General features: G+C 48.6%; 1 protein-coding gene across 1 annotated transcript in view; it reads left to right on the top strand.

The window, feature by feature from the left end:
* The window catches only part of GPR107 (G protein-coupled receptor 107), a 44,690-nt gene extending 34,831 nt beyond the window's left edge, over window positions 1-9,859 (top strand). Inside the window, exons 15-18 of the mRNA XM_061604123.1 lie at window positions 1,905-1,954; window positions 4,474-4,557; window positions 5,848-5,972; window positions 7,921-9,859. Coding sequence (XP_061460107.1) covers window positions 1,905-1,954; window positions 4,474-4,557; window positions 5,848-5,972; window positions 7,921-8,017 — 356 coding nt within the window. The 3' untranslated portion in view covers window positions 8,018-9,859. The remainder of the gene's footprint in view (window positions 1-1,904; window positions 1,955-4,473; window positions 4,558-5,847; window positions 5,973-7,920) is intronic.
* The last annotated feature ends 3,341 nt before the right edge of the window (window positions 9,860-13,200 follow it).

The following is a 13,200-nucleotide window of genomic DNA, read 5'->3' as shown; positions in this document are numbered from 1 at the left end:
ACAATGCAACTGGAGCGGAGGTGGGGATCGAGCTTCAAGGGTGCCGGTCCTCCCCCCCCCCCAGCAAACGTAACATGTGGGCCTGTCCTGTGTCCTCATTTGAGAAGCTGCATTCATCGTGGCAGAGAGAGAGAGAGGAGTCTGTCCTCCTTTTCTCAAAACATTGCTGCTTTCTCAACCTTCAGTCTCTCCTTCAAGATGCAGCATGGGATTCTCCGGTTCTGTTTTTCCCCTTAAGACACCAGCGCTGCAGCCGGCTTGTCTTCCGTCAATGCACTCTGTGGGCTCCTTCCTCCCAACTTTGCCCTTGAAACCAGCGTAGCTCTGAGTCTCCGGCAAGACACAACTCTCTAACACAAGCCCGGTGGACCGGGATTTCCAGCGCCCCTGCTCCTTGCCCTTTCGATTGGGGTGGCGGCGTGTGCTTGTAGTGCAGGAGTGGGCAACCTTCTTCATCCTGAGGGCTGCACTCCCTTATGGGCAAGCCTCTGGGGGCCGCATACCAGTGGTGGAGGGGGCCGGATGTGTGGAGGAATTCATTTGGAGGCAATTTGAACTGAAACAGATTGCAAGTTTATTTAAAGCACACAGCTCTGGAGAGCCAAACAGAAAGTGGCAACCGACTCTGATTCCCTAAACGGTTGCTCAGGCCTTTATGTTGTTTCAAAGAGGAAAGGCTTTGAGAGAACACTCACATTTCGAGCATGCATAATACACAAGAAATTCCTTCAGTTCAAAGCATCCTGATTACCTATAAGTTTCTAAGGCAGTTGTTAGGGAGTACTTGCTAAATAGGGGTGTAATGCTTTCAAGCTGATTATACTGTTGTAAACAAGACACTAGGGTCACATTCACACTATACATTTATTCCACTATTCCACTTTCAACAGTCATGGCTTCCCCCAAAGAATTCTGGGAAGTGCAGTTTCCCCTCACAGAGCTACAATTCTCAGAGGGATTTAACAATCCTTCTTCCCCCGGAAGTCTGAGAATTGCAGCTGTGTGAGAGAATAAGGGGTCTCGTAACAACTCTCGGCACTCTTCACAATCTACACTCCCCAGAATTCTTTGGGGGAAGAAACCATGACTGTTTAAAGTGGAATACTAGCGGAATAAATGTGTGGTGTGAATGTGGCCTTCAAGGACATGCAAGACAATACAAAGACATTTTTGCTTAGCTAACTGTTCTGTCAAGTTGCTTTCCCACAACCTGCAGGTTTTGCACTCGGACACAGGCAGAAAGCATATTTTCAGATACACAGAATCCTCTGCATCCTGGTTGTTTTAATTCCACAGATGCAAAAAGAGGCAGAGAAGTGGGTGAGGCTCTTCCTTTTGTGCAGTCATTGGCATTGCATTGCAGCCTTGCGAAAACTCTGATCTTTCCACACACACACACACACACACACACACACTGAATTGTAGGTGTTCTGTGTCAGTTCTTCTGGTGGTATAGTGTGCTTACGTTTTAACATTATTTCGTTTATTTATTTATTAAATAAACGCCCAGGGCGGCAAGCACATTTACAAAACATTTTAACAACAATGAAAAGCATTCTGAAAACAGTTGCGGAGCAAACATTCTTCCATCTATCAGTCTCCAGAATGCCAGGAACAGTCTCCTTCAGCCATCAAATGCCTGGCTAAAGAGCAGCGTGTTCAAATTCCTCCCAAAAAGTCACTGATGATGCAGACAGACACACCTCGCCGGTGAGGACATTTGTGAATTCGTGTTAAGTCTCTTGGAGGCTTTGGGACAATAAGTGACTAACAAGTGGTGTTGCTGTGTGTAATAACTATGTGCATAAACACTACAGTTTTCTCCCTTTGCAGCCAACCCGTTGTTGCTTTGCGCGTCGGCATCTTCCATCTCTAATCTCCTGTCCCGTGTGCTTTTTCTACAGCTGCCATTAACCTAGCAAAGCTGAAGCTGTTCAGACATTACTATGTCATGGTAAGGAGTCTGGCATGCATGGCTCTGAGCGGGGCCTCGGTGGTGGTGGGCACACGCTTTGGCACTGTCAAGTGGCCTGCTTCTGACCAGCAGCCACTTGATAGATGAGGCGGAGAGTTGGGGGCAGCCTCCTAGACACCACGATTGGTAATCTCCCAAGCAACCTTCTGTTCTGCTCTTCTTCAACCTGGCTTCCAGATCAAGGAAGTTGCTGTGTTCAGAGTCCGTAGCTCAGCAAGCAGAGCATCTGCTTTGCATGTAGAAGGCCCCAGCTTCAGTCCCCAACAGCATCTCCAGGTACGTCTGGGAGAGAACCCAGTCTGAATCCTTGGAGAGCCACTGCCAGGCAGTGTAGACAGTACTGAACCAGGCGGACCAGCGGTCTGGCTCAATGTAAGGCATATCCCTATGTACTAACTCTGTATTGTCAACTCTGGCTGGCAGCAGCTCTCCAGTTTTCGGGCAGGGAGCTTTTGCCGCTTCCCAGGCTATGGTCTGACAGCACAGGAGGCCGCCACCTTGCTGGAGCTAAGCAGGTCTAGGTCTGGTCAGTGCCTGGATGGGAGACCGCCTGAGAACCACATGTATGCCGCCTTGGGTTTCTATGATGAAAGAGAGGCGGGGGTATCAGTGTGAGAAATAAATAAAATAAATGGGGATGCCTTGGGGGATTAAACCTGGGACCTTCTGCATGCAAAGCAGGTGCTTTGCCACTGACCTATGGACAAAGTACAGACTGCCACAGCAGACCCAGAGAACGGCTTATCAGTAGTGCAGTGACAAATTCAGAAGTGCAGTGTCCCTTCATGTTAATCACAGCCATGCCCCCTTCCCTTTTTTTTTTTTTGCTGTGGGGTTGAGAATGAGATCCTTGATAATGCCTAGGAATCAATAAGTGTGGAAGAAGAGTGTTAGCTACTGAGAAGAATCCTCTCAGTGTTTGATTCCTCTCCTTTCACTCTGATTGGCTCCAATCTGCAAGAAAGGACAAGGAACCATATTAGAAGATTCTTCTTAGTGGCTAACACACTCCCCTTTCATTTTATTTATTTATTTATTTAATTTAATTTATATACCGCCCTAAGCCAAAAAGGCTCTCTGGGCGGTGTACATAGAGGATAAACAAGAAAATATATGAATAGAACAAATATAAGAAAATCAAAAAGCAAAACAAACAAAGAACAAAAACCAAACAACATCAGAATATACCAGTAATGAAATACTGTTTTAAAATACACTATAAAACAATTTTTTTAAAATAGAATATTTAAAATTTTTTAAAATGCCTGGGAGTATAAAAAGGTTTTCACCTGGCACCGAAAAGATAGCAGCGTCGGCGCCAGGCATACCTCATCGGGCAGACTATTCCACAATTCGGGGGCCACCACTGAAAAGGCCCTGGATCTAGTCACCGCCCTCCGAGCTTCTCGATGTGATGGCACTCGGAGGAGGGCCTTAGATGTCGAGCGCAGTGTACGGGTAGTTTCATATTGGGAGAGGCGTTCCACCAGGTATTGCGGTCCCATGCCGTGTAGGGCTTTATAGGTCAAAACCAGCACTTTGAATTTAGCCCGGAAACAAATAGGAAGCCAGTGCAGACGGGCCAGAACAGGTGTTATATGAGCGGACCGTCTGATCCGCATCAATAGTCTGGCCGCTGCATTCTGGACTAACTGTAGTTTCCGAACTATCTTCAAGGGCAGCCCAACGTAGAGCGCATTGCAGTAGTCCAACCTAGAAGTTACCAGAGCGTGAACAACTGAGGCGAGGTCATCACTGTTCAGATAGGGACGTAGCTGGGCTACCAATCGAAGATGGTAGAAAGCGTTCCGTGCCACCGAGGCCACCTGGGCCTCGAGAGACAAAGAAGGATCGAAAAGAACTCCCAAGCTACGAACCTGTTCCTTCAAGGGGAGTGTAACCCCATCAAGAACAGGATGAACATCCTCCATCTGGGCAGTGAAGGCACTTTCATGCTAATTGGCTTGTAGGATTCTGGAGACATTGGGACTCTGCTCCCAAAAAAGTAAAGGGTCTAAGACCCCCTGAGACCCTGCATGACTACACCCCTGCGGCCTATGCTGTGGGACCCACACCTTGGTCACTGCCCAGATGGGGGGCTGCTTCTGTACCCTCCTATAAGCTGCTTTGAGCTTTCCGAAGGAAGGGTTGCTTAAATTACAACTGGTGACAGATACCTTGTCTTTCAGATAGAACTATCCCTATCGGGCAGCCACTATTTTGAGGTTTTAGGTAATTGGCTTCCCTGGAACTGCTTGGCCCTTAAATGCAAATAGACCTGGCAGCTTTAGTAATAGGTTGATTCACTGTGACTCATAGTTGTCGGTTGGAAATAAAACTCTGTCCTCCCCCCGGATTACACCTTCATGAGGCTCGCTAGGCGTCCCCCAGCCGACTTATCGCTGGCGAGGTCATAATTTCTCGGCAGCATGAGAATCCTGAAGGATCTGTCTTCATTGTTCTGGCTCTTAACTCCGGTCCCCCCTCTCTGCCCGCAGATCGTGTGCTATATTTACTTCACACGGATCATTGCCATCCTCATCAAGATCGCTGTTCCGTTCCAGTTGAAGTGGCTTTACCAGGTACAGGCATCCACTGCGCATGTGTGCTCGTCTTAAAAGCTGTAACAAAAATGCTTAAAAAAAAAAAATTACATAAATCTATCATGGAAACCTGCAGTTCTTAAGCTCTGATGGCTGTTGCCAATATTTGAAGCTTGGCATTTTTTTCTTCTTCTTGAAAGGTTCCCCTCTCCTAATTTCCCCCTGCAGGGTGTTATAGACACAAGGATGAAAAGTAATTGCTTTATTGATCGCGGAACATGCACGTGTGCAAGAAATGCCCTTCAGGCCTTAATCAGGAACACAGGAAGGGGTCCAGGAAAGAGGGCGGAGAAAGGAAAAACCAGTAGCAAGCCCTTTGAATGAAAGAGGGAAGAAAACCCCAACCACCCATACACCAACAGTGCAGTGGCTCCTAAACTTTTTTTCCTGTGGGCTGCTTGAAAACTGCTGATTGTCTTGGTGGAGCACTTAATGGTTTCTTTGGCCTCTTTTTGCAATTGTAACGTGCTGTATAATTTTTAATTGCATTTTTATTGTTTTCCTTTATTTCTGAGACTGCATTTTATTGTACTGCAATCTGTGTTCTGTGGAGCGCAAATGGCAATGCAACAAAATACTGCATAAGAAATAAAAGAGGCAATAAAAATGCAGTTTAAACTGAATAACAATATTTAACGTGGACATGCCGTGGACCGCCTGAATGAAGCTCGCGGACCCCAGTTTGGGAACCCCTGAAATATTCTAAAATCTTTTATGTGAGATTAGCAACCTTGTGCTCCGCTTTTTGAGAATTCTGAGAAACCAGAAAAATCATCACAGTTTTTCAGTCTGTTAAAATCAGTGTAGTTTGGAAAGGCTCAGTCTACCATCTTGATTCAAAATGGCACCCAGTTGTATCCAAACATAGACTGAAACCTGCTCCTTGATCCAGGAGCCATCCTGCCAAATTTGGCTGTGCTGTCTTAAGAGGTGGCCAAAGACACAGCGAACAGACAAAGCTCTTTCCAAAATATGTAGCAGATAGACAAATTACGTTACAACTGAAACATCTTTTTTTTGTGGGTGTAGCATCCAAGGTTAATCCTCCTCGGAGAAGGCCTGTTGAAACTGATGGGCTTTTCAGACAGCTAGGCTAGCTGGAGCAATGATCTTACTTGGGATAAGGCCCCTTCGTAGGATCGTACACAGCCAAAGCTTCAGCGGTGTTTGACTAACGAACAGGAAATGAGGAAGAACCACATTTGGGGTGGGGGTGTTGAAGTCTCGGTCAAGAACATCCTTTTCCAGGTCTCCCATTCTTGGTTGCAGCTGATGGATGAAATGGCCACCTTGGTGTTCTTTGTCCTCACTGGGTACAAGTTCCGACCGGCCTCTGACAACCCCTACTTACAGCTCTCTCAGGAGGATGACGACAGCTTGGATATGGAATCTGTGTAAGGGGCTGCAGCTGCTGCTGCTTTTCTTGTTGTTGTTGTTATTTGGAATGTTGGGCTTCTTTGGAGTAAGGGATTAATGCATGTTACAAGTGACCCAAGCCATTGGTGGTGGGTGGGGCATGATAAACAGGCAATCTATTCTTCCCTCTGTTGGTTCCTCCTCTAAAGTGTTTGCTATTTTTGCAGGCTTTGCTCCTCCCCTTCCTCCCTTCTCTTTCCTGCCTTTGTTCTGAGTGAGTTAGTGATGGCTGCCTGAGTGGAAGCCACATGGCTGCTTCAGCATGTATGATTTTTTCCCCTTGTTTGCAGTCGTAAACCTTACGCTTCTTTATTCTTTCAACTACCAGCCTTAACAGACCAGTTATTTCTGCACTCCGCTGCAATATACAAGAAAACCCTGCCTGTTAACAGGAGCAGCAAAGAGGGCTCGGGCCAAAAGTGTGTTGAGTCAGAAGCCCCTACCTGGGGTAGATTGAACCAGGGATCTTCTGCATGCAACGCAGATGGTCTGCCCCTGCGCTACGGCCTTTCCCCTTTCTCCGCATCACGGTTGGAAAAGACCAGACGGCAGTTCTTCGTTTATGGGAGATGGATGTCCTGTGAGCGGGCCTGGAGTTCTGGTGCCCGAGGCGCCATAGGCACCCTCCACCCCTCCTTGCTCCTGCAAGGTCTCCGTTGAAAACCTTCAACAGGCAGCTGTGACGAACCTGCTAGATCAGGGGGGAGGAATTTCATGTGCAGTGGCCAGATGATGTCATTGTCTCTCTCCCCCCTCCCCCCGATCTTTTTGTCTCACCCTCGGAGCTCTTGCTTTGCCCCCTCCCTTTAGCATTTTTGCCTGGCTGGGATATGACGTCCGATCATGCTTCTTGCTTTCTGGATGAAGGATAGAGTGTGTGAGAGTGTGTGTAGAAGGCAGCCTACCGACTGGAGTCGTCCTCCCTTCCCCCAAAGGATGTTGGGGTCGTGCCACGCAAAATGCTGTTGAGCTCTGGTCTTTTGTCTCTTGTCAGTGGGAGCAAAGGTCTGTTTGCTGGGTTTACGCCCGCTGACGAGGGTGATCCTTCTAGACATCTGACCAGCACGGCTGTCTTGCAGACACTTTAAATCTAAACCTCTGGTACTGCTGACCTGTTAGAATATTATTTCAAGAATGCTGAACCAGCCGCAAATGGAGCGTTGCAGCTTAGGACGTTCAGTGCTTTTGTATTTGTGTGTGTGTGTGTGTGTGTGTGTGTGTGTGTGTGTAAACTAGACCCTAGATCCTGAAAAACAATTCTGTTCCCACCCAGTGCCATTACTCTAAAGATCATTAACATGTCTCATAGCCAGATGTTTTTCAAACCCTTTAATGAGCAATTAAAAAGAAGAATCAGCTAGCCTTCGCAATGATTGTGTGCTTGGTGGGAGCCCAACCCACTGTTCAGTTTTGCTTAGATGGAGACTGATGGCACTGGGGACAAGCAAGTTAATATTTGGGAACAAGCAAACTGAAGGTTCAGTCTTTACCTGAGCATTAAGCAAACCTGAGTTTTAACTTTATAGGAGCTGTCACTTGTTTGCAATGCTCCTCTCTGGCTGCCCTTATTCTCTGCACCACCAGAGGGAGCTGCTGTGCTTGATTGTTGCTGACACTGCCACCACCAGGGAGCAGTATTGCAGCTACTGGGAAAGGTCAGGTGACTCAAAGGGCCAATGGGATGTCCCCTGGCCCTATAAAGCTGCCAGCTCTTGCCTGCCTCATTCAAAGCAGCTCCTCACTTAGGTACATCTATGTGATTACTCCCTTTTAAGTTGGACTTAAAGTTAAGTTGGGGGTTGGACTTGATGGCTTTATAGGCCCCTTCCAACTCTACTATTCTATGATTCTAAGGCTCCCACACGCCCAGCAATGGGTGAAGCTTCACCTCGTTCCTGAGAAGGTTTCTCTGTCTTCCTCTTGCAGGGTGACGACCTCGGGCGTCACAGAGGGCATGAAGAAGGTCAAGAAGGTGGTAAATGGTTCGGCGGAGCTCCGAGGCGAACGAGAGAGCTCTGCGTGACGGGAGGCTGTCCTTTCTCCCCTCACCCCCCACCCCACCCCTGAGGACAAGGCAGCGCTTTCAGATAAACTCTAATTTATTGATCCTTTCCTTCCTTTGCCGGAAGGGGAGCAAGCTGAGCTTCCTGAAATGGGAACTGCGGAGTTACAGGGCAGGGGCTGGGGGACGAAAATACGGCGTGCAAAAAAAAATGGAGCGCGCATGAGAAAATCAAAACCCTTCTTACTCTTCTGTCGTAAGGATTTGGGGCTCTTCTGGTGCCTGCAAGGAAATGCTTTTTTTTTTTGCAGGGGGGGAGGGGGTATGGTGGTGGCATAAATATATATATATATCTTTTTTAATCTTCTGACTTCTTTTTTTTAAATTCCCCCTTCCTTTGGAAACTTGACTCGGAGGGGGAACCCCTCCTACCCCCCTGTTTTTCGCACTTGGGCTCCTTAAGACATGGCTTCCAAATGTGAAAAAAAAAGCAACAAGAGTTTGTGTATGTAAAACTATATGTGTATATCTTATCTATATTTTATATGATGCCTTCTGACACACAGAAACCTGCTGTGTAACCCCCCCCCCGCGTGCCGGAAGATTTAACAATATGGTGTGGACGGAGTGTGGAGATCTTTTTTGGGGGGTGGTCAGGCATCTTTTCCTCCTGCACCCACTTTCCTTTGGACTGGGAGCAAAGAGGAATTCTGCTCCCAGATAGGAATGGAAAGGGTTTTTTTTGAGACCAAGGGTCTACCAGACAGGAAGAGATGTAGTAGTCTTCCCTACCCCCTCCTCCTGTTAACGTGGACCAAAACCGTGGTCCCGTTTTAACTCTGGGCATTGCTTGAAGGGTTTCTGAATGTGTGCAATGGTTTGGGGATCAACGTTGAGTTATTTTTCCTTCCCCTCCCCCTTGGCTGAAAAGTGGTGAGGTCATGTTTCTACTCTTCCCACCCCCTCCAAAAAAAACCCACATTCAAATAAAGCACCGTTTCTCAAGAGAAGTCCATAAGTATCTGCTCCCGGCGTTTCCTAGCTGGTGGATCAGTGAAGCTTTTGCATTCCTGGCTTCTGCAGTATCTTGGGGTGCTTTCAGAAAGAAGCCCTGCGGTTGGTCTCTCATGTGTGAAACGGGGTGTTCATGAAGCAGTACAGCCTCTTCCTGTTGAGAAAACAACCCTCAAGCTGTGACTCCTAACTGTAGGATGCAACGAGGCCTAGGGCCCACCACAGAAATTCTGTCTGTCCGCACTTCATGGAGACCACATTAACTCCCCCCCACGAAAACACCCCCTTCTCTCCCACCCTCCCTGGATGCCTCGTTTGAGGACAGCGTGTAGGATTTGAGTTGCAAAGGAAGTGCCAGCCAGTGCGCTGGCAAGGCGAAGGAGCAAAAAAAGGGAGCATGTCCACCTGTGAGCAGGAACGGACCCCTCGGAAAGAAATGCTAATTGAAAAGGGAAGCTGGAGCCTTCCTTTTGGAAGCGTGGGGCAGCTTCTTGCGGAGAAGGATCCACACAGGCGTGGGGGCATCTGATGACCCGTTGTGGGATCCGGAGGTCCCTCATCCTGCGGGGCTTTCTTCTTAAGCATGCGCGAGGCTTCTTCAATGGCAGGCAGGCAAACCCAGGAGCATCAGTACGTGTCTTCCCCCCCCCCCGCTTCAGGGATTGCTGCTTATCCAGAGGTGCCCCCCTCCCCAAAATGCACCCAGTTAACTTCTCCAGTCTTCAAGGAGACGTGTCGGAAACTTTCCGAAAGAAAGGCAAATTCCCTCTTCCTTCTTAGAGCAGCCTTATGTTGCAGGCAAAACCCTCACTGCCTGCTGTCGGCCTCCGGGGCCAGTGGGGTGCCCCCTCCCACCCCATCCCCCAGAACCACCTCGGTGTATGGGAAGGCCGCTTCCCAAGGCAAGAGCTTCTCGGGCTCTGCACAGACTGTTGTAGAGCCCTTCAGGACCTGTCGATGATGACCAGAGGCTGGAAGCATCAGTGTGCGGCTCTTGCTGGTGGAAAGAGGAAGTTTTAATCAAAGATGTGAAAAGCCGGCTCTTTTTCTGCAGCTTCTGGTAAGCACGGAAGCTTGGGGTCCTTGGCTCTTGTCCTCCCATCAGCTGATTGAAAAATCCGAAGGGGTGTTGCGGAAAAGCTCTAGAGGGAAATCCGTCAGGGGAAATCAGCTCTGCCAGTAACCCTTTTCTATGAGCAAACTTTTTTTTTTGCCCTGGGCTATTTCTCTCCCTCTCGCTAGTAGTTTGCTGTAAAATGTTCCTAGCAGCCTGGCCTAAGCTAATCGGCCTTTCTGGCATCCCTGAAGCTTTCGTGCAGCAAAGGAGGGTTCTGTTACAGGTAACAGATGCACTTTTGCGTCGCTGTCGGGCTCCAAAGCCCACACAGCCATGTCAGCGCGTGTGGAATTCCGTATTCCGCAGCAGGTGTGGGGGAACCATTGGTCCTCCAGATGTTGCGGGAGGACAACTTCCAGCATCCCTGGCTGTTGGCTATCCTTGCCACAGGGGCTGATGGGAGTTGTCGCTGCGCAACATCTGGAGGGCCAAAGGCTCCCCCCCCACTTACTCTCTGGCCTGCCTGTTTCGAATGGGTTTCCCAGTATGCCATCACAAAAAGAATGGATTTTGGTTATTCTGTAGCAGTGGGGGGGGGGGACCCGTGGCCTTCCAGCTGTTGTTGAATTACAACTCCCATCAGGCTCCAACCCCCATCCCGCCCCACCAGCTAGCACGGCCAGCGATCAAGGATGATGGGCGTTGGAGTTCACACAACATCTGGAGGGCCGCAGGTTCCCCACCCCAGGTCCTAAATAGCAGCATTTCTTACTGCATGCAGGAGATGGAAGAATGCCTCTACTTAGAAGAGGCATTCCTTCGTGAGACATGAGGGGAGAATGCCTCTTCTTGCACCAGTTGTGGGGAATGGGTGGTTCTCCGTAAATGATGGGACTCCCAGCTCCCATCAGCATCTGCAGCCAGCAAGGCCAATGGTTGAGTGACGACGGGAGTTGTCACCCAGCAGCGTCGTAGCCCAACTCTCGATGGTTGCGCCAGGCACAGGCCTTTGCAGAACATTTCCAAGTTCTTCCACCAGGCCGCCAATCCTTTTAACTGCCATGCGCCCTCTTCTTCTGGCAGCTGTGCTTGGTTTTCCCAGGTCGTTCTGCGTGTTACAGGCCCCCACTCTAAAAGTTGCGTGTCCACGGATATACGCACAACACATGCTTCATTTTGACCCATTCCATTTCCCCAGCGTAGCCGCCGGGAGCATGCCTGCAAAGAATCCTAGTCCATTGCAGCGTTTTCCCAATTACCCGTGTGTAGGATCTCCTCCAATCTCCCCCATGTGAGGAGGACAATACAGTGTGGAAGCATACGATATGTCCTCATGGAACATGCCTCTTAAACGCAAACCGCGGTGCTGTTAGCTGATGTCTCCGCACGAGCCAGACCCGCAATGCCAGCGGAGAGGATTTCACTGGGTGTGTTCAAGTGTTCTGTCGTTTGATTTCGTGCCGTCTGGGATCACCAAGCACCCTTTAGGACATAAGCTCATGCGCTCTTTTGCTTCATAGTCAGCTAGACGCTTCCCAGTGTCAACTCATCTGTTAGGGGCTTTGTCAATGGATAACTGCAAGGTTGGGGTTGAAGTTGTGGAGGTCATCTGTTGAGGTGGTGGGTTTTGGAAGGGGTTGGCTCTGCATTTAGAGACGCCACACACACACACAATCTCCGTCTGTGTTCCTCCACCCACCCATCCCTCCTGCAGAACGAAGGAACTGGGGGGAACAGCACTCGCTCCCTCCCCCGCCCCCAAACATACGGCAGGCCTGGTTCTGTTTTCTGCTGCTATACCGCAAGAGAGCAGTGCTCGTACTTTATAAGGCTTCAGGTCCAGTTGGCATGTGTCTGTGTGAAACTATTGCAAAAAACAAGCGCTTCAATATGGCTGTGAAGGGTTGGCAGCATTTTAAGAGCCAGGGTGTACGGCTCCTGTGGGGATGAGCCATTGCTGATCAGTCATAGTTTTACTTGGTCTCTAAAATGCTTTTAAATGTTGCAAGCCTTGAATCATTGGAATGGTATCATTTAAAAAAAAAAATTAGACGGGATGTCTTGTGGGGTCAGGAGGAGGGTGTGCAGAAATAATATTTCATCTCTATCATAAGATCAGCTCAGATGTCCTCTGTGTTACACACACACACCCTTTGATACCAGCCAAATCTTTTGGATAAGCATCTGAGACAGTTTTCTCCACGTAGTTACCTTGCGTCCCCTTGAAATGATGAGCCTCATTAAGAGTCTTGCTTTTCTCCCTTTTTGTATCCCTTTTGAAAGGTGTGCATGAGGAACAGCTTTCTTCCCCCAAATCCCCTCCTCTCTTGTTCTAGAACCCCTTACGTAACTCTTCTAGAACCAAGTACGCAACTGCTCTAGAGCCCATTGTGCAGCTACTCCGGAACCTGTGTTTTCTTCCAGTGAGCACTCATGCGAGATGTGGGTCTCCGCATCCCCAACCCGATCCATTCGTGGGGATTTTGGCACCCCACCTTTTAAAAAGAGCTTGCAACATTCACGTTGGCCCTGGGGAGAGCCCAGGTTTGCTTGGTTTTTGGGGTGTACCTGAAGAGTTGCCTAAGTAGGGGGCCAATTCTGTAGCTTGTAAAACGACCTCGGAGAGAAGTCTGCATGGATCCTTTTTCCCCTGTTGTTTTGGGGTTTTTTTGTGACGTACCCTGAGGCAGAGATGGGTAACGCCTGTGCCCCTCTGCATATTTTTGGACTACAGCTCCCATCGTCCCTGATGGTTGGCATGCTGGCTGAGAGCTGATGGGAGTCCAACAATATCCAGATAGACCACAGATTCCCCACCCCTGTCCCAAAGAAGCTTTGGGCCAAATTGGCAGCCTCTTTACGATACAATATGAATAATAGATTATTATTACTATTTTTTTAGAAAGTAAGATGTGTGGTTTGTGTCCTTCAAACGTTTGTGTATTCCTTTTTTCAGGATTTCGGGGTGCAAAGTGGACTTCGTGTTTTTAAGTTTTTTGTTTTTTTAATTCCCTTTTTAAAAAAGAAATAACATGACAGTATTTTATGTGAAGGGGAGCAGGGGGCAAACCAATCAGGGGATTTCTCTCTCTCTCTCTCTCTGTAATGTGTTCCCCCCCCCCCGATATGGAAA

Source organism: Rhineura floridana, chromosome 20 (genome assembly GCF_030035675.1).
Source record: "Rhineura floridana isolate rRhiFlo1 chromosome 20, rRhiFlo1.hap2, whole genome shotgun sequence".
In the NCBI taxonomy this organism is placed as follows: Eukaryota; Metazoa; Chordata; class Lepidosauria; order Squamata; family Rhineuridae; genus Rhineura; species Rhineura floridana.
This window is presented reverse-complemented; position numbering and strand designations above follow the sequence as displayed.